The following is a 23,924-nucleotide window of genomic DNA, read 5'->3' as shown; positions in this document are numbered from 1 at the left end:
GGGCTCCAGGACTGCCAGAGGGCAACTCGCGGTCCATGCGCGAGCACTTCCGGGAGGCATCTCACGGCTCTAGGCAAGCACTTCCGGGTGGCACGTGTCAGCAGCTGAGACACTTCCGCGCGTTTTTCTGGCGGTAGCGTCGTTGGCACCGCAGGAACTGGCGTAGGCCTGTGCCATGGCATCTCGGTATGACCGGGCAATCACTGTCTTCTCCCCAGATGGACACCTTTTCCAAGTGGAATATGCTCAGGAAGCAGTGAAGAAAGGATCCACGGCGGTGAGCGATCAGTTTCTCCACCACTGCCGCCCCCCCCCCCCCCCCCCCGCCGCCCGCCATGTCTTCCTCACCCCGCTGCCCCAGCCCAGGGCCGTGGTGTAGCGGGTCAGAAAAGGAGTCTCCCACTTGTGAGAATTGCTTCGTTTTTTTTATTGAGAGAGATGCCTTTTCTGAAATTTGGGCTGGAAGTGACGGGATAAAAGTTAGTAGATTTCATAGGTGGGCAGCTGCTTTTGAAGAACGATAGCTACAGACACAAAACTGGGGTGTGAGTTGAAGCTTTGATTTTAGAAGAGATATTAATGCTGTGTCTAACAAAGGAAGAAAAAACTTCCTCCAGCCAGTAACAGCCTTCCTGGATGCACATGATCTGCTTCCTCAGGAATCGACAGATGCATGGAAAAGTAACAGTTCCTTCATGTGGGTACTGTTGTTTAATAATAATTACATTAAAAATAGGCCATGCCTGTTCCCTGAAATAGGGACAAATCAATGTAAAATTGAATCTGTTGGCGAGGAAATGGTCAAAAACGCTAAGCCAGTTATCACACACTTCCACCTGTTAAAAGTAATTGTCCTAAGATTTTCACCGGAATATTTGGCAGCCTTTTAGAGGCTCTGAGCCCCAAGAATCTCCCTTCTTTTGCCACTTTTTTGCTTGTTGTTCAAATAATGCTGAAACTCTTTGAGAGATTATACCCTACTTTATATTTAAGTATCCACATTTCTGAAAAACTTAAGTACTCAGGGTAGCAGTAATACTCCTGACAAGTTTTAATTACATTAATCTCATAGTGATTTATAAAACTTAAAAAGGACAAAATTGCCATGGTGAGCAAGTATCTATTACAACAAATCCTCTAAGTCCTAACGTATGAATTCAGAAGGATACTATTTATTTATTTATTTATTTATTTATTTATTTATTTATTTGAAGATTTTATTTATTTGAGAGAGCACTCAGGCGAGAGAGAGAGAGAGAGAGAGCTCACGAGCAGGGAGGAGGGGTGGAGGGAGAGGGAGAAGCAGACTCCCTGCTGAGCAGGAGCCTGTCTAGGCTCAATCCCAGGATCCTTGGATCATGACCTGAGCGGAAGGCAGACGCTTAACTGACTGAGCCAAGCCACCCAGGCGTACCTGAAGGTTACAATTTCTTTTAAATCTCTCGAATTTCATGAGCATGTTTGTTGTGCATTTTGGAAATTGAGACACCAGGTGTGAGAATACACATTTCTAAGTCCAGCAGTGTCTCTATTTTTCCTCACTGTCCATACCAACTTAGTTATGGAAGGAAATAATTCACTTTTATTGTAAATCTATCAAATGTAAAGTGGTAAAAAAAATAACACTAGAAAGAATCTTATCATTTTTTAAGTATTCTTCTATTTAATTGGGCCCTCTAGTTTTGCTTCTGTTTTATAAGTAATTTTTTTAGAATTGTAAATTTAAGAAAAGCCTGATATAGCTTAAACCAAAAGGGTACCATTTTGATAAAAACAAAAAGTTATATAATCCCCAGTAAGGCATGAAGCATATGGTTGGAAAATAATGCCCAAGTTTTAGAGCCTAAAATAAAGACAGTAATGGGAGAAGACTGGGGTGTAATAAGAAGCCACATTGGCTCATTTAAAATGTTTTAAGAATGCTATAGAACTGATTGATAGTTCCTTTGTAATCAGCTGTAAAAGGGTAAGGACATAAAAATACCTATAGTGGGCATTTTTAAAGATACATTGGAAGGATGAGACAGTTTTTGTCTCAGGATTCTGAAATTATAATTTGCATCTTTGTATGGAGTTGTTCATTGTGTTTCCTTGAGGGTGCTATGACCTTTTATGTGGGGTGAAGTTTATAATGGCACTTGCTTATTAAAATATGTCTCAAAATATTCTGTCTATAAACAACATTTGTTATGATGAGTTGCAAATAAGCCAAGGTTGACCAGTTTTGACCAGTATGTGGATGCAATATTATTTAGTAATACAAGAAGTTATAGGGATCACAATTAGAGGCTTGGGTTCTACTTCCTTCTTTGGTGATTATCTTATAGCATGAAGTGAGGCAAGAGGACTGTTTTCTTTTTGCTTTAGTTCCCTTTTCTATAAATGAAAAATATGTTTGAATAACATTTTGGAGAGGTAATACCTTTCTTCTTAGAAAAAAAAAAAAAACCAATGACTCCTTTACAGTATTCCCATGAAAAATATAAGATTTATTACCATTCCTCATTCTGTCCTTTCCCTGACCCCAAACTGTTACTAGCTCCATGTTTCCTGCTTTTACAAATCTTAGCTTCACATTCTGGCCATCACTGTCTTCCATAATCCTTATCCACCCTCTTTAATTAAAGGGGCACGGGCGCCTGGGTGGCTCAGTTGGTTAAGCGACTGCCTTCGGCTCAGGTCATGATCCTGGAGTCCCGGGATCGAGTCCCGCATCGGGCTCCCTGCTCAGCGGGGGGTCTGCTTCTCCCTCTGACCCTCTTCCCTCTTGTGCTGTCTCTCATTCTCTCTCTCAAATAAATAAATAAAATCTTTAAAAAAAAAAAAAAAAGGGGCAGCTTCATGGTTTTACTCATATGTTTGTGGGTAGAGGAGAAAAACACCTTTATTTATGCCACACTCCCTCTTATGTATCCTCTGAGAATCTCTGCACATTGCTTCTTCTTGATGAAGCCTTCTCTGATCTGCTCCAGCCATACTGACTCTTACTCTTTTTCTGAACTTAACAATCTGTACCACATAGCATTATAGAGTGTCTACTATTTGGCCTCGTTTTCACTTTAATTTCAAGTATATTTAATAGTCTTCTCACACCAACTGGATAGTAAGATCTTCAAGAACCTAGATAGCATAGGGACACCTGGGTGGCTCAGTCCATTAAGTGTCTGCCTTCGGCTCAGGTCGTGATCCCAGGGTCCTGGGATTGAGTATCACGTTAGGCTCCTTGCTCAGCGGGGAGCTGCTTCTCCCTCTGCCTGCAGCTCCCCCTGCTTGTGCTGCTTCTCTCCTCTCTGACAAATAAATAAATAAAATCTTTTTTAAAAAAAAGAATCTAGGTAGCATAATTCCTCTTGTATTTCTACCACATGATATATTACAGTGGAGGGGCAAGGTAAAAAGTACGCCTTTAAGTAATATTTCTTTTGTACCAAATATTTTATGTATGTTATGTAATGTTAAGTATAGTATTTAATCCCCTTTTTATATATGTGGAAACTGATTCAGAAACTTTGATAGCTTGCTGAAGGTAACCAGCTAGAAAGTGATGGAGCCCACGTTCACACTTAATTTTTTCTAGTTCCAGAGCCTCTGCTCTTTGCATTGTATCATGCAATTTCTTCAATAAATATTTGTATAATAATTAGTCATCATATCATGAATATGGAAGTCAGGTATATATCATGCAAAGCAACTAACTTCTCTAAGCTATAGTTTCTTTAATAGTAAAATAGGTACCAAAATAGCACCTGCTTCATAGGGTTGATGAGAGAGTTAAATGAGGTAATAATACATGTTAAACATCTTGCACAGTGTCTGGTTCACAGCAGATATTTAATAAAAGATAGCTATTATTATTTACTATTCCTTCATTTTCACTTTTCCCTTCACTTTTGTCTTTGATTCTTCTAGCGCTTTCATTTATTATTTCAAGACATTTTTATTGAACACTTATGTATGCCAAACATGGTGCTGGGTTCTAGGGTTTCAGAATGAATAAGATAGACTCACTTCCTGTCCTCAGAGAGCTTACTACCTAGCAGGCACATTAGATGATTAAGTAAATAGTCCTAACAAGGCCTAAATGAGTATTATAATGGGGAGAGATGAGGGGGCAGTATGGGAACTCTAGGTGTTAGGAAGGTTCTCCTGAGGAAGTAATATTTAAGTAGACACCTAAAAGATGAATGATATGTTGAAAAGTGGGAAGAAGGAAGAGTATTTTAAACAAAGGAAATAGCATGTGAAGACCAATTAGCAAAAGACAACTATATTCTATGAATTGGAAGGCATTCCAGATTGCTGAAGCAATGTAAAACCAGGAAGAGATAAAGCTAGAAAGGGGGGCTGGATCATAGAATGACTTTAAGGAAATAAGAGGCCTTGAAGGGTTTTAATGTGCCTGTTGTCATTCTCTAGATTATTACTGATCAGTCCTTCTAGTAACAGACTGCATTTGTCCAACCACAGAGGTACTTACATGACCCAGGTAGAATCATTCTTAGTTTCTATCCTCCTGAACACAGTGATGAGCATGTGACTCAAATCCATCCTTAGGACTTTTTAAACTAGAGATAGTTGTAGCTTTTTTCCTCTGGGACAACTGTTGGGATGTGTGTCCAAGATTGCCAGTGGCCATCTTTTTTTTTTTTTTTCTGTAAATACAGCTTCTCTGTATTAAGAGAGTGAAAGGCCAATATGCAGAGTAAATATTACGTCCCTAGATCTTTCTGTTTCAATTCCAGCTCTGTGCTGTCTCAGTTTGCTTAGTGAGAAATGGTCCTTACTAGTACAAGTGTTTAAGTAAAGGAATGCCACATTCAGATTTTCTTTTTTCTTTTTTTCATGTTTTTATTTTTCAAAGATTTCTCAGACTCCAGTGTGGTCAGTGGATTGGATAATATCAAGACTGGAAGCATGGAAACCACATAGGAGTCTATGAAGCAATCCACATGAAAAATAATAGTTTTTACAAGGGTTGGGGCAGAAAGGAGAATAAGGCAGATTCCAGAGAAACTTTAGTGGTATAGTTGAATATGAAGCTCTAAGTTTGACTGAAGGATTGAGGTTTGGACTTGTTGAGGTTGAGATACTTATGGAAGCCTTATAGGTAGCCTCTAAAATGACCTACAGTGATCCCCACTTTCTGGTGGTCATGCCCTTGTGTAATCCTCTCCCCTTGGGTGTGGGCTGAATCTAGTGACCTGTTTCTAGGAATTTGGATAGGCAAAAGTGATGGGATGTCACTTCAGAGGTTAAGTTACAAAGAGATGGTGACTTATGTCTTGCTCATCCTCTTTCATTCTCACTTGCTTATTCTTGTGGAACATAGCTGCTGTTTTTAGTTGCTCTCTGGAGGGTCCAATGTAGCAAGGAACTGAGATCCTTAGTCCCAACAGTGTGTGAGGAATTGAATCTAACAACCATGTGAGTGAGCTTGGAAATGGATCCTCCCTCATGAGCCTTGAGGTGAGTGCAGCCCTGGAAGGCAATTTGATTGCAGGCCCTTGTGAGAGACCCTAAGCTAGAGGATAAACTGTGTCCAGATTCCTGACCTACAGAGACTGTGACGCATGAGTATATATAAATATACATGTTTGGAACTCAGGGGATTGATATGGACTGGAGATAGTAATTTTGAAGTGCATCATTTCTCTCCCCTGCTTAAAATATATGTTGAAGGTAGAGTAAATGAGTATTGTTGAGTACTCTTCTTCTCTTGAAAAGATGAAATGTAGACTATAGACTAATGGACTATGTAGAGGATAACCTACAACCATGAGGGGCCTTAATGACCTGTGTGTAGTCTACCTTGACTAAACTCTGGGAGGAGTGGGGGTAGAAACCATGTTGCCATCAGCTGAAGGATGATGACAATATTTGGCTTTGAAGAGTTTGAAAAGGGGTGGGATTGAAGTAAAGTGGTCTTTAAGACTTTGTTTAAGATAAGGGAGACTTTAGCATGTGTTTAAATTGTTGGTGAGAAAAAGCCAGTAGAGAAATTCAAGGTTTGTTTGTTTTTATGTTTATTTATTTTTAACTTTTTATTATGGAATATTTTGAACACACAAAGATATAAAGGGAATACCATAATGAACCTCTGTATACCCATTACCCAGCTCCAACAATTACCAACATTCTACGAATCTGTTTTATCTTTCCCCAACTTTTCCCTCTTTCCAATAGAATAATTTTAATTGAATTTTTTATTGAGATCATTGTAGATTCACATGCAGTTGTAAGAAATAATACATAGAGATTTGAGGGCACCTGGCTGGTTCAGTTGGTAGAGTACACAGCTCTTGATCTCAGGATCATGAGTTCAAGCTTCATATTGGGTGTAGAGATTACTTAAATATATAAACTTAAAAAAAAAAAAAAAAAAGACGGGTGCCTGGGTGGCTCAGTTGGTTAAGCGACTGCCTTCGGCTCAGGTCATGATCCTGGAGTCCCAGGATCGAGTCCCGCATCGGGCTCCCTGCTCAGCGGGGAGTCTGCTTCTCCCTCTGACCCTCCCCCCTCTCATGTGCTCTCTCTCTCTCTCTCAAATAAATAAATAAAATCTTTAAAAAAAAAAAAGAAACCATACATAGGGATGCCTTGTGTACTTTTCCCATTTTCTGCCAATGGTAGCATTTGCAAAAGTATAGCACAATATTACAACCAGGTTATTGACATTGATATAAGCCCACCTATTTTATTCAGATTTCTCCAGTAACCCTTGTACTAATTCATGTGGATATTAAGTTCTGTCAGATTTTATTGCCTGTGTACTTTCTTGTATCCACAGTGAAGATATTGAACAGTCCCAACTCCACAAGGATTCCTTATGCTGCTCTTTTATTACCACACACACCTCCTTCCCCTGCCCACACACCCTCCTATCCATAGCGCTCATCTCTCAGAGCAGTCATCTGTCCTCCATTTCTAAAATGTTTTCATTTCAAAGTATTATATAAATGGTATCATACAGTACGAAACCTTTGGGATTTGCTTTTTTTTCCCTTGAGGTTCATCTAAGTTGTTGAATGTATCAGCGTTTTATTGCTGAGTAGTATCCCACAGTATGGATGTACCACAGTATTTATTCTCTTGTTGAAAAACATTTGGGTTGTTTACAGTTTGGAGCTATTATTTATAGATATGTTATGAACATTTGTAGCAGTTTTTTGTGTAAACATAAGTGTTTTTTCTCTGATATAAATCTCCAGCTGTGCAATTACTGGATCATATGGTAATTGCAGGTTTGGTTTTATAAGAAACTGCTAAATTGTTTCCCAGCGTAGCTATATCATTTTATATCCCCACTAGCAGTGAGTGATCCAGCTTCCATACATCCTTGCCAGCATTTGGTGTTACTATTTTTCATTTTGTTCATTCTGTATAATGATACCTCATTGTGGTTTTAAATTAGCCATTAAATGGCTAATGATGTCAAGCAGATTTTCATGTGCTCATTTGCCATCTGTATGTCTTCTTCAGTGAAATGTCTTTCATGTCTTTTATCCATTTTCTAACTGGATTGGTTTTTCTACTATTGAGTTCTGACAGTTCTTTATATATTCTAGATTCCAGTCCTTCCTCAGATGTGGGGTTTCCAAATATTTCCTCTGTCTCTGTAGCTCGTCTTTTCATCCTTTTCTCATGGACTTTCATAGAGCAAAAGTTTATAATTTTGATGAGATCCAATTTAACAATTTTTCCTCTTATGGTTCATATTTTTGGGTGCCAAGTCTAAAAACCCTTTGCCCAGATCCCCAAATTTTCCCCTAAAAGTTTATAGTTTTGCATTTTACATTTAAATCTATTATGATTTTAAAATAAATCCCTGATAACAAGATATTTCATCATTTAAATAAAGTTGTCTCTTAAGACCATTATCATTCCTAATGAAATTGACAAAAACTCCTTAATATTTTGTAGTAGTCTACATTCTGATTTTCCTCATTGCTTACAAAATGTCTTTTTGTAATTGTGTTGAGTCTGAATCTAAAGTCTGTGTACTGTGCTTAGCCCTTAGGTATCTGTTTTATTCTTGAACAGCATCTCCTCTTTTTTCATGGCTTTGACTTCTTGAAGAGACTGGGTGAATTGTTCAGTGGAGCGTCCCACTTTCTAGATTCCTCTGATTGTTTCCTTGCCCTCGGAGATACTATTTGGAGAGACAAGTATAATGAATAAATAAATAATTATAAATGTGCTGACTGAAAGGACAGAACGGGTTATTGTTTAAAGAATAATAGAGAAGGACTCCTTGAGGTGAAATTGAAATTGAGACCTGAAATAGGAAGAGAAGCATTCCAGGCAGAGGGAATATTACATGTGAAAGTTCAGAGGAGGGAAACAGAATTGTGCTTGAAAAAGTCTCGAAATAAGGTAATGTGGCTGGAGTTTGGTGAATAACAATGACATACTATTGGAGAAATAGGCACGAGCTAGATCTTTCCCAACTTTATAAGCAAGACTAAAGAGTTTAAAAAGATTTTCTAAGTGCAGAGGAGTGCTGTGGAAGGATATTCAAATGAAGAGTAATCTGACCCTACTGATGTTTTTAAATGCTCACCCTGGCAGCCTTGTAGAGACTAGGTGGCAGTACAGGATGGGGGTGGGAGGATGGAGAGGTGGGGAGCAAAGGTAGAAAGTGGAAAACCTAGTAGGCTATATGCAGTCCTGTATAGTCCAGGCAAGAAATGATGGTTGCTTGTATTAGAGTGTTGATGGGAAGTTGGATAATTTGTGTAGGTAAAATGGACAAAAGCAAGGTAATTGGCTGGAAATGGATAGTGTGAGAGGAGGAGCTATAAAGGATAACAACTGGGTTTTTGGCTTAACAAGTGGAATGGATGGTGACTCATTTTCTGAGATGATTCTGGCTGCCAGTTTTGTAGAGTCCAACCAACAGACTTGAGCAATGGAACTTAACCAAGGCAAAAGGGTCCATAGTGACTTCCAACCCCCTGGCTGAATACAGACGGGCCCATCAGGCAACCCATCTCTAAATATCCATAGGCCATAACTAACCAATGGGCTACTTAAAACCAGGCACAGTTACCAAAAAAGGGAAAATTCCATATGTCCCCATACCTCCTCACCTTCCCCCTTTATTTTATTTTTTGTTCCTATTTATTTTATTTATTAAAATATTTTATTTATGTATGTATTTGAGAGAGAGAGAGAGAAAGAGAGCTCAAGCAGGGAGGAGGGGCAGAGGGAGAGAATCTCCAGCAGACTCTGTGCTGACTGTGAAGCTTGACGCAGGGCTCAAACCCACCATCCTGAGATCATGACCTGAGCTGAAATCAAGAGTTGTATGCTTAATCAACTGAGCCACCCCAGGAACCCTTATTTTATTTATTTTATTTACTTTTTAAGTAGGCTCCAGGCCCAGTGTGGAGCCCAACATGGGGCTTGAACCCTGAGATAAGACCTGAACTGAGATCAAGAGTTGGACACATAACAGACTGAGCCCCCCAGGTGCCCTCTCCCTTCCCCCTTTAAATCCAGCCCCCACCCACTGCCTTCTGGCAGACAGCCTCTTCCTTGCTGTCCTGCCTGCTTCTCCCTTGTGGTGTATTCAGTAAAATTCTATCTCCTTTGTTCCGCTTCAGGTGAATTCTTTCACCACCTGCGCCACTGGCTTCTATTCAATCGTCACCCCACATTTGGGAAGCCCCATCTGATCGGGAGAGATACCACAAGTTTGTGATACTTTTAACAAGTTATGAAATAGTTTTCACAAATAGTCTTCCTGCTTTTCTAGTGTTTTTAAAGTAGATGTGGATGTTGAATTTTATCAAATGCTTTTGTAGCTTTTGTCATTGACCTTATTCTATTTGTTTTAGTTAGGACTATTTCAGTTGCAAGCATCAGAAACACAACTCAAACTGATTTAAACAAAAACTGAGGATGAGTTTGAACTGCATGGGTTCACTTATACTCGAATTTTTTACAATATAGTATTATAAATGTATATCTCTTCCTTATGATTTTCTTAGTATTTTCTTTTCTCTAGCTTACTTTATTGTAAGAATACAGTATATGATGTACAAAATATGTGTTAATCAGCTGTTGATACTGGTAAGGCTGCCAGTCAACAATAGGCTATTAGTAGTTAAGTTTTGGGGAGTCAAAAGTTATACACGAATTTTCAACTGTACAAAGGGATAGGGTTGGCACCCTTAACCCCTGCATTGTTCAAGGGTCAACTGTATTGAATCAAGTACCCAAAGGGAGCAGGGGTAAACCTTCCTTTTAGTCTCAATTATATGAGGTGCCTTCTTAGCGCAGTGGGCAGCGCGTCAGTCTCATAGTCTCAATTATATGGCTACTAGGGTCTTAAATGATATCCCCAGAACTGGTATGTCTCTGTCTCTCTTTCCCTCCTTTCCTCTTTTCTGTCTTCCTCTCCATCTCTTGCTTCCTCTATGTATTACTTTCACTCTCAGACATGACCTCCCTAAGAAGTGGCTCCTAGATAGTCCTGGGCTCCAGGCTCCTATCAATAGGTAAAGAATTATCCTGTCTTCCAAACATTTGCAGTAAAACTTCTTCTTCTTTTTTTTTTTTTTAAGATTTTATTTATTTATTTGACAGAGAGAGACACAGTGAGAGAGGGAACACAAGCAGGGGGAGTGGGAGAGGGAGAAGCAGGCTTCCTGTGGAGCAGGGAGCCCAATGCGGGGCTCAATGCGGGGCTTGATCCCAGGACCCTGGGATTATGACCGGAGCCCAAGGCAGACACTTAACGATTGAGCGCCACCGAGGCGCCCCTCAGTAAAACTTCAAGGATTTACTGTTTGATGAGGCTGGGGTGCATTACAGCCCCAGCTAAAGACTCAGTATTTCTCCAAGAAAAATTGAAGTGCTGTTGTTATCAGAAGGGCAAAAATAACAGATCTTCACTATCCCCTGTAACATTTATATTAAAAGATTTACTTTTATTGACATTCCTAAAATTCCTGGAATGAACCATAATTGTTTATGGAATATTACTGTTTTTCTGTATTCATAGATTCTATTTGTAAATATCTTGTTTAGAACTTTTGACATCAGCTAAAAAAAATTTTTTTTTGACATCAGCTTTCCTTTTTTTTTTTTTTTGACATGAGCTTTCCTAAGTGAAAATCATTAGTACTTTTCTTTATTTAGAAAATGTTTTATTTGCCAGATTTTAACATCGTTGCATAGCTTTCCAAAACAGAGTTAGGAACATTTCCATTTGATCTGTACCATGGAATAATTTATTTTTTTTTTAAGATTTTTTTAAGATTTATTTTTTTATTTGTCAGAGAGAGAGCAAGCACACAAGCAGGGGAAGCACCAGGCCGAGGGAAAAGCAGGCTCCTCACTGAGTAAGGAGCCTGATGTGGGACTCAATTCCAGGGTCCTGGGATTATGACCTGAGCTGAAGGCAGAGGTTTAACTGACTGAGCCACCCAGGTGTCCCATTCATGGAATAATTTAAATAACATAGGAATTACCCATAACAGATAATCAGGAAAAATTCATCCATGAACCTTCTAGGCATGACACTTGTTTTTGAAATTATCCCATGTTTGTTTGAGAGACTGTGTTTTCTATATTTTCTTGAGTCCGCATGGGCAGTTTTAAATTTTTCTAGTTTGTCATCCTTTTCACATTGGTTAACTTAGGGTTATAATTTTTAAATTCTTGGTTTTTCACAATTGTATATAATTTTTACACTTTGCCCCTCTTGGCTAGATTAACGGAGACATCTCTTCATTATTATTTAAAAAACTATCTCTTGGTATTACTTATCAATTTTATTGTTTTCTCCCTAATCATTAATTTCTGCTTTTTCCTTATTCACCTTGTAAGCTTAGCTTAAATACTTTTATTCCTTCTTGAACTTCTTGAATGAATTCATAATTATTTTTTATTTGATTTTATAAAATGAGATTATGAATTTTCTTGTGAGAATAATTTTACCCACATACAAAAGACTTTAATATTAGGATTTTCATTATAAACATTTTCTAGGGGTGCCTGGGTAGCTCAATCGGTGTAGGGTCTGCCTTCGGCTCAGGTCATAATCTCAGGGTCCTGGGATCGAGCCCCGCATCAGGCTCCCTGCTCAGCGGAGAGTCTGCTTCTCCCTCTTCCTCTGTTCCTCCTCCCTGCTTGTGCTCTCTTTCTCTCTCTCTCTCTCAAATAAATAAAAAATATTTAATAAATAAATAAATAAACATTTTCTAGATAGTCTGTGTTGGAAGTTTTAATTTCTTTATTAAGTCAAAACTGTTTAGGTGAGAATTATAAAACTTATTATATGTGGTGATCGATTAATTTAATTTCATTTATTACAATTTGGGGAAAATATTGAGATTTTCTTGAGTCAATATATGTTATATTGTTATAATGTCCCTTGGCTTGATAAGAAGGCATAATTCCTGTAGGATATAAAGTTCAACGTGAGTCTCTTAGATGAAGGTGGGAATGTCGAGGGAGGGTTGTTGATTTTAGATAGGATGATTAGGTAAAGGCCTATCAGATAAATTGACAGACTGGAATGAAGTGAGGGAACAGTAAGAGCAAAAGCCTTGATAAATTGTCTTAAGTTTTATTTAATTGAAAGATGTGGGGCGCCTGGGTGGCTCAGTTGTGAAGCATCTGCCTTCGGCTCGGGTCATGATCCCAAGGTCCTGGGATTGAGCCCCTCATCAGGCTCCCTGCTCAGTGGGAAGCCTGCTTCTCCCTCTCCCACTCCCCCTGCTTGTGTTCCCTCTCTCGCTGTGTCTCTGTGTCAAACAAATAAATAAAATCTTAAAAAAAAAAAAAAATAAAGATGTAATCTCAGGTCTAGTTCTGTATTTAAACTGTTGTGTATTTCTACTTCAATGATACTAATTCAGAGCCCACCTATTTGCATAAGTAGTACTAATATCACACTTGGCTACAAGGCAATCATAAACACAAATACCTGTATCAAAATATTTAGATCACCAGTGTAATACAGAATTAAACTTCTCATCTATTACTCTTGAACCCCTGAGAATATAGACATGTTTCCACGGAAGTCCCAGTTTGAGAACTACTATCCTTATACATTATTCTTTAGACATTTTCCCACTTCACTCCCAAGGGAAGGGATAGAGGGAAGAACAATAGTGATTCTTCTTGTTGTATTCATGTTTGAATGGAGGTTTTATTGATCAGTGAACTGGAGTGAAGGCATTTGGTCTTTCTCTTGGCTGCTTATAGCCCCCAAGCATTATCCCTCCAGATTGTGAGATACATGGGAGAGCTTTCAGAATTTTATCTACTTAATTTTCTATACTACTTCTGCTACCACCACTACTAGTATTGCCCATTCTATAAGGAATCCATATAGATTCCCAGCATTTTCTTTCATTTTGATTAAAATTGTTCCCTATCTAGTTAGCACTTCTTCAGGTGTATTGCTTGAGTTTAGGACACTCTTGTAGTTTCAGCATTGGTGGTATATTCTTCCAATTTCTACGTATTTGTCTTCTTTGCTTTGGGTTTGGAGAATGGGACTTCTAGTAATCCCGTACCTATGCAGCTGTTTTCTTGGAAGTCTACTTTTCTCAGTTTTATTGAATAGTTAAGGAAAAGCCTTTTCCTCTAAGTCATGTGTTACAATAACTTCATTTTAATGTTAAAACTGACATTAATTATGTTTTTTTTTAATCATTTGACAGGTTGGAATCCGAGGTACTGATATAGTTGTGCTTGGAGTAGAAAAAAAATCTGTTGCCAAGCTTCAAGATGAAAGAACTGTGAGGAAAATTTGTGCCCTTGATGACCATGTTTGCATGGCTTTTGCAGGTACTTATGGAACTACAGTAATAATACAGAGTATCATAGTGTAGTAGGGTAACACAGTTGGCCCCTCCTACAATCATCCTGCTACATTTATGCGACACGTGGAGATATGCTCCATTTCTTAACACAAACAGTATACCCTGTCTTTTCCAGAAGATCACATCTCTATAAACATGGATTTCTGATAATTAGTTTTGATAAAACAGAAATATTAAAAGATACATATTATAGTACCCTAATTATAACTTCAGGTAGCTGTGTTTTCTTTTTAAACTTTTATTTTTAAATAATTATAGATACTCAGGAAGTCATTAAAAAAAAAAACGGGGGGGGGGGCCTGGGTGGTGCAGTGGGTTGAGCATCCGACTCTTGGTTTCAGCTCCGGTCCTGGTCCTTAGCGTGGAGTCTGCTTGAGATTCTCTCTCCCTCTCCCTACCCCTTCTGCTTGTGCACTCTCTCTCTCTAAAATAAATAATCTTTCGGGCGCCTGGGTGGCTCAGTCGTTAAGCGTCTGCCTTCGGCTCAGGTCATGATCCCAGGGTCCTGGGATCGAGTCCCACATCGGGCTCCCTGCTCGGCGGGAAGCCTGCTTCTCCCTCTCCCACTCCCGCTGCTTGTGTTTCTGCTCTCGCTATCTCTGTCTCTGTGAAATAAATAAATAAATAAATAAATAAATAAAATCTTTAAAAAAAAAAAAATAAATAAAATAAAATAAAATAAATAATCTTTCAAAACAAAACAAAACACAGGGAAGTCTCCTTTACCGAGTTTCCCCCAATGGTAACATCTTCAAAAACCAGTAAATTGACGTTGTTACAAGCCACAGAGTTTATTCAGATTTAAACAGTTTTATATGCATTCATTTGCATGTGTGTGTGTGTGTGTAGTTTTATTAGACTTATCACATGTGTAAGTTCATGTAACCATCACCACAATCAAGATACACAACTCTTCCATCAACCGAAGACTACCTCATGCATTCTTCCTCATCTCTAACCTCTGGTAGCCACTAATCCATTCTCTTCTCCATCTCTATAATTTTGTCATTTTGAGAATGTTATGTGAATAGAATCCTGTGATATATAACCTTTTCATCTTAGCTTTTCTTGTTCAACATAATTCCCTTGCCATTCATCCAAGTTGTTGCATATATCAATAATTACTTGCTTTTTATTGCTGAATAGTGTTCCATGATAGGGATGTACCACACTTTTGTTAACAACTCACTGGTTGAAGGACATTTGGATTATTTCTAGTTTTTGCCCAGTACAAATAAAGCTGGTGCGAACATTTGTGTACAGGTTTTTGTGTGAACATAGGTTTTCCCTTTTTTGTGATAAATGCTCAAGAGTACAGTTGCTGGGTCATATGGTAATGCATGCTTAGTTTTATAAAAAGCTGGCAAATTGTTTTCCAGAGTGCCTGAACTATTTTGCATTCCTACTAGCAGTGTATAAATGATTCATTTTCTCTGCATCCTCAGCAGCCTTTGGTGTTGTTACTATTTTTAATTTTAGACATTTTTATAAGTGTGTAGTGCTATTTCATTGTGGGTTTAATTTGCATTTGACTCATGGCTAGTGATGTGGAACAGATTTTCATGTGCTTATTTGCCTCTGTATTTTTTTTTTAAAGATTTTATTTATTTATTTGACACAGAGAGACACAGCGAGAGAGGGAACACAAGCAGGGGGAGTGGGAGAGGGAGAAGCAGACTTCCCGCTGAGCAGGGAGCCCGATGTGGGGCTTGATCCCAGGACCCCGGGATCATGACCCGAGCCGAAGGCAGACGCTTAACGACTGAGCCACCCAGGCTCCCCTTGCCTCTGTATTATAGCAAACAAGGCATGTTTCTTGTCATGTGTGCATGCACATGCACCCATTTTCTTTTTATTTTTTCTTTTCTTTTTTTCCTGAAATAAGACTTTAGTGTGCACAAAGAAAGCTCACATTAGTGACAGAGAGAGGAAGGAGGGTGGGGCGCGTAGGTGGCCCAGGGAAACCAGGGGGTATGGAGACAAAGGCCTTACGGCAGAGGAGACAGCTGGGAGAGAAGGAGAGCTGAGGGGTGGGCCAGGCAGGGAGAGGCCCCATCTGTTGCCTGGTGCAGGTCAGGGGCAGTGTCAAGGCAGGCTCTTGCTTCATCACACTTGTCCTCCTCTGGCCTCTGTCTTTGCTCCTTCCTGTTCCCTGAGCCCTTTTCGCTTCTCACCAGAGCCAAGAGCCTGGGGCCAGCCCTGCCTCGCAACTTTAGTCTTTCCACGGCCTCCTTTAGTCTTTCTAGTCTTCTACAGGGCCTGGGGCTGGCAGTGGCAAGATGATTACTTTTTTAAGACAGATAAAGGCTATTTTTTGTTCAATAAGGCACATGTAGACCTGCTGCCAGCAGATGTAGGTCTGGGCAACCAGGTCCTTGAGTCTGGTCCAGTACATGGCCTGGAAGCTCTCCTGGATATTGGTGCTAATATGGAGGCCCAACTGCCTGCACAGCAAGCTGCAGCTCTCACCATTGGTCTGGAAGAATGTCCTGGCAGCTGACCCCCACCCAGGCAGTGTCAGAAAGCTGTGCCACAGGTAGCAGACCTTGTGATCTAGTTTGGCACTGGCCTTTGCTGTTGCTCCTGGCAAGGTGGCAAGGTCTCAGAGCCCAGGTACTACCAGAGGGATGATGGCCTCATGAGGCTTAGGACCTGGCTGAGCAAAGACAGCTGGGCCTTCTCTTGCCAGAGACAGAAGGTCTCTTGCTGGTCCAGCATCTGCGCAAAGACCACAAGGCTGGGCTGGCTTCGAAGCTGTCTGCTCCAGAAGGTCACGTCCGGGAAGAACTGCATGAGTGGTAATGGTGATCTGACACCTTGCTCAGGGTACAGCACAGCTGCTGGAGTTTCCCTGGCCACTCCTGGATGTTCTTGAGGAGCAGGAGCAGAAACTGCTGGAGATTGGTCTTGCGTGGCAGGCAGAGCTGCCCTTCCAGGCCAGCTCAGCACAGCAGCTCAGTTAGGCCCGAGAGGCCTAAAAATATATGTTATTTGACTATGTTATCAATAAGGCTTTCAGGCAACAGTAGGCTATCAGTAGTTAAGTTTTTGAGGAGTCAAAAGTTATATGCAGATTTCAGTGGGGGGAAGGGATTGGCACCCCAACCCTTGTGTTGTTTAAGGGTCAACTGTACTCCTAAAAAACCCATGGGTCAAAAAAGACATCAAAAGAGAGGCACCTGGATTGGCTCAGTCAGTTAGGCGTCTGCCTTTGGCTCAGGTCATGATCCCAAAGTCCTGGGATCAAGCCCCACATTGGGTTCCCTGCTCAGCAGGGAACCTGCTTCTCCCTCTCCCTCTGCTGCTCCCACTGTTTGTGCTCTCTCTCTCTCTCTCTCTCTGTGTCAAATAAATAAATAAAATCTTAAAAAAAAGGCATCGGAAGAGAAATTAGAAAATATCTTGAGACAAATGAAAATGAAAACACATCATATGAAACTTATGGAATGTAGCAAATGCAGTGCTAAGAGGAAAATTTGTGGCCGTAACTGCTTAATTTAAAAAAAAGAAGAAGAAAAATGTCAATTCAATAGCCTAACGTTATACCTTAAGAACTAGAAAAGAAGAGCAAACTAAACCTAAGGCCAGCACAAGGAAGGAAGTAATAAAGATTAGAGATATAAAAAATAGGAGAACAAGAAACAAAAATCAATAAAACCAATAGTTTTATTCTTCGAAAAGATTATCAATATTGACAAAACATTAGGTTGCCTAAGAACAAAAGAAGACTCAACTAAAAGCGGAAATGAAAAAGGAGACATTACTACTGATTTTACAGAAATAAAAAGGATTATCAGAGAGTACTGTGAAGAGTCATAAACCAACAAATGAGAAGAAACTGACACATTTCTTGAAACATACAAATTACCTGTTACTCAAGAAGAAATGGAAAATCTCAACAGATGTATAAGTAAAGAGTGAATCAGTGATCAAAAACCTCCCAATAAAAAAACTCCATGACTAGATGCTTTCTCTGGTGAATTCTACCAAACTTTTAAAGAAGAATTAACACCAACTCTCAAACTCTTCAATGAATTGAAGAAGGAAGGCTTCCAAACTCATTCTATGAGACCAGCATTACCATGATACCAAAACCAAAGACACTACAAGAAAACTATAGACCAATATCCCTTATAAATATTGATGTAAAAATCCTCACCAAAGTACTAGCATACCAAATTCAGCATATTAAAGGAATTATAGACCAATATCCCTTATAAATATTGATGTAAAAATCCTCACCAAAGTACTAGCAAACCAAATTCAGCATATTAAAGGAATTATATACCATGACCAACTAGGATTTATTTCTGGAGTGCAAAGATAATTCAACACATGAAAATCAATATAATATACCATACTAACAAAATGACAGACAAAACTTCACGATCATCTCAATTGATTCAGAAGAAGAATTTAACAACATTCAATACCCTTTAATGATGAAAACACTCAACAAACTAGGAATAGAAGGAAAAGATCTCCACATAATAAAGGCCATTTATGAAAAACTCACAGAGAACATCATAGTTACAAAAGACTGAAAGCTTTTCCTAAGATCAAGAAGTCAAGGATGCCTACTTTTGCCACTTCTATTTAACATAATAGTGAAGGTCCTAGCCTGAGCAATTAGGCAAGAAAAAAAAAAAAAGGCATCCAAATTGGAAAGGAAGAAATAAAATAAAATCTGTTTACAGATAACATGATCTTGCATATAGAAAACCCTAAAGATTACACACACACACACACACACACACACACAAAACTGTTAGAGGTAATAAATTGAACAAAGTTGGAGGAAATAGTGTCAACACAAAAAAAATCAGTTGTGTTTCTATACACTGACAGTGAATAATCTGAAAAGGAAATTAAGAGAAATAATTCTATTTATAGTAGCATCAAAAAGAATAAAATACTTAGGAATAAACTTAACCAAGGAGGCAAAAGACTTGTACACTGAAAACTATAAAACATTGCTGAAAGAAACTGAAGAAGACACAAATAAATGTAAATGCCCCATTTATTTAAAATCTCAAAATACCTTTTTAGGTTAAGTTCCACTCATAAGAATTTTAGCAACATCATATACCCAACGCTTCCCATTTAGCTCCTTATGCAGCTCAGTCAGTTAAGTGTCCCAACTCTTGGCTTCAGCTGAGTCTGTGGAATAGGAGAAAAATATTTGCAAAACTATATCTGATAAGGGATTAATTACCAGAATATATAAAGAATGCTTAGAACACAACAGCAAAGAAGCAGACACCCCAATTCAAAAATGAGCAAAGACTTTAAATAGATATTTCTCCAGAGAAGATATACAAATGGCTGATAAATGCATGAAAAAATACTCAATGTCACTAATTAGAGAAATGCAAGTCAAAACCACAATAAATTACCACTTCACATCCATTAGGATGGCTGTTATCAAGAAAATAAAATAAGGATTAACAAGACTGTGGAGAATTCCAAACTTTGTGCACTGTGGGTGAGAATGTAAAATGGTATAGTCACTATTGAAAACAATATAGTGATTTCTTAAAAAATTAAACATAGAATTACCATGTGATTCAACCATTCCACTTCTGGGTATATATCTAAAAGAACTGAAAGCAGGGACTCAAAGAGATATTTGTATACCCATATTTATAACAGTATTAATCACAATAGGTAAAAGATGGAAAAGCCCATGTATCCATCAGTGGATGAATGGGTAAACATAATGTGTTGTATACATACAATGGAACATAATTCAGCCCTAAAAAAGGAAGGAAAATCTGACGCATACTACAACATGGATGAATCTTGAAGACATTATGGTAAGTGAAATAAGCAGTCATAATGGGATAATTACTATATGGTTCCACTTATATGAAAATACCTGGACTAGTCAAATTCACAGACACAGGAAGTAGAATGGTGTTTGCCAGAGGCTGTGGTGGAGGGGGAATGGAAGGTTATTTCATGGGCTCATAGTTCAGTTCGGGAAAATAAAGTCCTAGAGATGGATGGTGATGATTTTTCGAACAGTGTAAATGTTCTTAACTCCACTGAACTGTTTTTAAACTTAGAAATGGTTAAAATGATAAATTTTATGTTATGTACATTTTACTACAATAAAAAAATTTTAAAGAAATCATCTTAGTATAAATGATATGGAATGCTTTAACTTCTAGTATGCATACTTTTATGACTTTAAAAATAATTTTAAAATATGAATATGACTTTTTAGCAGAGCAAAATAAGCATTTACTAATACACTTCCCCACATGTTAATTTATTTTTGTAATTGGAAAATGCCTAAATGTCTAATATTGGGGAACTAGCATAATCAACCATGGCATATCCAAGCAGCTGCTTAAAAGTATAGGCTCTAGAACCATACCAACTGGGTTCTAAGCCAGACTCTCTTGCCCACTACACCTGTGACTATGGGCAAGGTACTTAACTGCTCTTTGCCTCAATTTAGTCTTCTTTAACATGAGGCTAATGATAGTATGTACCTTATTGATTTGTTACAAGAATTAAATGAGTTAATAGATAAGAAGCATTTATAACAATGTCTGGCATATATTATTAATATTACCACTACAATTACTACTACTACCATGTTATCATTCTTATTATTTAGTAGCAGTTAAAAAAGGAGGCATAGCCCACAACTATATAGTCAACTAATCTTCAATAAAACAGGAAAGAATATTTGATGGAAAAAGTCTTTTCAACAAATGGTGTTGGGAAAACTGGACAGCGACCTGCAAAAGAATGAAAGTGGACCACTTTCTTATACCATACACAAAAATAAATTCAAAGTGGATAAAAAACCTAAATGTAAGACAGGAAACCATCAAAATCCTAGAGGAGAAAACAGGTAGCAACCTCTTTGACCTCAGCCTCAGCACCTTCTCACTAGACATATCACTGGAGGCAAGGGAAACAAAAGCAAAAATGAACTATTGGGACATTGTCGAGATAAAAAGCTTCTGCACTGTGAAGGAAACAATCAACAAAACTAAAAGGCAACTGATGGTATGGGAGAAGATACTGTAAATGACCTATCAGATAAAGGGCTAGTATCCAGAATCTATAAAAAACTCATCAAAATCAACACTCAAACAATAAATAATCCAGTTAAGAAATGGGCAGAAGACTAAACAGATATTTCTCCAAAGAAGACATACAGATGGCCAGCAGATACATGAAAAAATGCTCAACATCACTCATCATTAGGGAAATACAAATCAAAACCACAATAAGATACCACCTCACACCTGTCAGAATGGTTAAAATTAACAACTCAGAAAACAACAGATGTTGGCGAGGATGCAGAGAAAGGGGAACCCTTTTGCGCTGTTGGTTGGAATGCAAACCAGTACAGCCACTCTGGAAAACAGTATGGAGGTTTCTCAAAATTGCAGTTGCACTATTAGGTATTTATCCAAAGGATACAAAAATGCTGATTCCAAGGGGCAAACACACTCCAGTGTTTATAGCAGCGCTGTCAACAATAGCCACATTATGGAAAGAGCCCAAATTGTCCATTGACTGATGAATGGATAAAGGAGAGTGATTATATATATATATATATAAATTTTACTCAGCCATCAAAAACAAGTCTTGCCATTTGCAACGATGTGGCTGGAACCAGAGTGTATTATGCTAAGTGAAATAAGTCAGTCAGAGAAAGACAAATATATGATTTCACTCATGTGGAATTTAAGAAACGAAACAGATGAACATAGGGGAAGGAAAGGAAAAATAAAGATAAAAACACAGAGGGAGGCAAACCATAAGAGACTCTATAGTTAAGAGAACGAACAGGGTTGCTGGAGGGGAAGGGGTGGGGGGATGGGCTAAATGGGTGATGAGCATTAAGGAGGGCACTTGTTGGGATGAGCACTGGGTGTTATATGTAAGTGATGAATCACTAGATTATACTTCTGAAACCAGTACTACACTGTATGTTAACTAATTGAATTTAAATTTTAAAAAAAAGGTCATAGAATCTATACGTATTGACATGGCAAAGTATTCACAATATATATTAAAAATAGTAGGTTACTGAATAATATGTATAATATTGTTTTGTTTATAACTTTTGGAATTATATGGTAGCTTTTATTCCCTCTGTTGGAATATTTTACAATGAATACATATCAGAAAAAAATATATAGTTTCATCTTGAAAAAAATCACATTCTTTTGTCAATGTTGTTGCTATATTGTACTTCTAATGTTTAGAAAACAGCCCTTAGGAAAAAAAATCAAAGAATTTGAAAAAAATAATTCTTTCATGTGCCATGTAGAATTCCATTTAAAAGTAGAAATTTTACATTGTGTAAGTATTTTCAAGATTTTCAAGATAATGTTGTGGTATGAATTCAAAAGCACTAGAGGAGCACCTGGGTGGCTCAGTCAGTTAGGCATCTGCCTTCGGCTCAGGTCTTGATCTGAGGGTCCTGGGATCAAGCCCCTCGGCAGGCTCCCTGCTCAGCAGGAAGTCTGCTTCTCCCTCTCCCACTGCCCCTCCCCCCTGCTTGTGCTCTCTCTCTCTTTCGCTCTCTCTCTCAAATAAATAAATAAAATCTTTTAAAAAATAAAAGCACTAGATGGAGAACTTATTTCTTCTATAGATTGCTTATTTATAAACAGTGAAATTGCAATTTTTTTTAAGTTTTTATTTAAATTCCAGTTAGTTAACATACAGTGTATTATTAGTTTCGGGTATACAATATTGTGACAGGTTTTTCATTGTTGACTTCATTGTTGACTAACAATGACTTTCTAACAACACCCAGTGCTAATCACAAGTGCACTTCTTAATCCCCATCCCTATTTCACTCATCCCCCGACCTCTCTGATAACCATCAGTTTGTTCCCTGTAGTTAAGAGTCTGTTTCTTGGATTGCCCCTCTTTTTTTCCCTTTGCTCGTTTGTTTTGTTCTTAAGTTCCACATATGATTGAAATCATATTATACTTGTCTTCTCTGACTGACTTAAATTATTTTACTTAGCATAATATTCTCTAGCTCCATCCATGTCATTACACATGGCAAGATTTCATTCTTTTTATGGCTGAGTAATATTCTATTGTGTATATATATATACCACATCTTCTTTATCCATTCATCAGTTGATGGGACTTGGGCTATTTCCATAATTTGGCTATTACAGATAATGCTGCTATAAACATCAGGGTGCATGTATCCCTTTGAATTAGTATTCTTTGGGTAAATACCTAGTAGTGCGATTCCTGGATCATAGGGTAGTTGGAATTTTTTTTTTTTTTTTTTTTTAAAGATTTTATTTATTTATTTGAGACAGAGAGAATGAGAGAGAGCACAAGAGAGGGGGTAGGGTCAGAGGGAGAAGCAGGCTCCCTGCTGAGCAGGGAGCCCGATGCGGGATTCGATCCAGGGACTCCAGGATCATGACCTGAGCCGAAGGCAGTCGCTTAACCAACTGAGCCACCCAGGCGCCCGGGTAGTTGTATTTTTAACTTTTTGAGGAACCTCCATACTGTTTTCCAGAGTGGCTGTACCAGTTTGCATTCCCACCAACAGTGCAAAAGGGTTCCCCTTTCTCCACATCCTCGCCAACACCTACTCTTTCTTGTGTTGTTGATTTTAGCCATTCTGACAGGTGTGAGATGATAGCTCATTGTAGTTTTTATTTGTATTTCCTTGATGATGAGTGATGTTGAGCATCTATTCATGTGTGTGTTGGCCATCTGTATGTCTTCTTTGGAAAAATGTCTATTCATGTCTTCTGCCCATTTTTTAGTTGCATTATTCATTTTTGGGGTATTGAGTTTTATAAGTTCTTTATTTTGGATACTAACCTTTATCAGATAGGTCATTTGCAAATATCTTCCATTCTGTAGGAAGAATAAATATATTTAAAATGTCTATACTACCCAAAGCAATCTATACATTTAGTGCAATTCCTATCAAAATACCAACAGCATTTTTTACAGAGCTAGAACAAAGAATCCTAAAATTTGTATGAACCACAAAACACCCTGTATAACCAAAGAAACCTTGAAGAAGAAAAGCAGGCATCACAATTCTGGACTTCAAGTTATATT

At 38.3% G+C, this 23,924-nt stretch overlaps 1 protein-coding gene across 3 annotated transcripts in view; it reads left to right on the top strand.

Moving 5' to 3' along the window:
• The first annotated feature begins 175 nt into the window (after positions 1–175).
• PSMA8 (proteasome 20S subunit alpha 8) overlaps positions 176–23,924 on the top strand; it is a 42,482-nt gene continuing 18,733 nt past the window's right edge. For 2 of the 3 annotated variants that reach the window (XM_036098172.2, XM_036098173.2), the window contains exons 1-2: positions 176–277; positions 13,680–13,806. In XM_036098172.2, the coding sequence (XP_035954065.1) occupies positions 176–277; positions 13,680–13,806 (229 nt within the window). The remainder of the gene's footprint in view (positions 278–13,679; positions 13,807–23,924) is intronic. The other variant, XM_078060126.1, reaches the window with a different exon arrangement.

This window comes from Halichoerus grypus, chromosome 13 (genome assembly GCF_964656455.1).
Source record: "Halichoerus grypus chromosome 13, mHalGry1.hap1.1, whole genome shotgun sequence".
Taxonomy (NCBI): domain Eukaryota; kingdom Metazoa; phylum Chordata; class Mammalia; order Carnivora; family Phocidae; genus Halichoerus; species Halichoerus grypus.
This window is presented reverse-complemented; position numbering and strand designations above follow the sequence as displayed.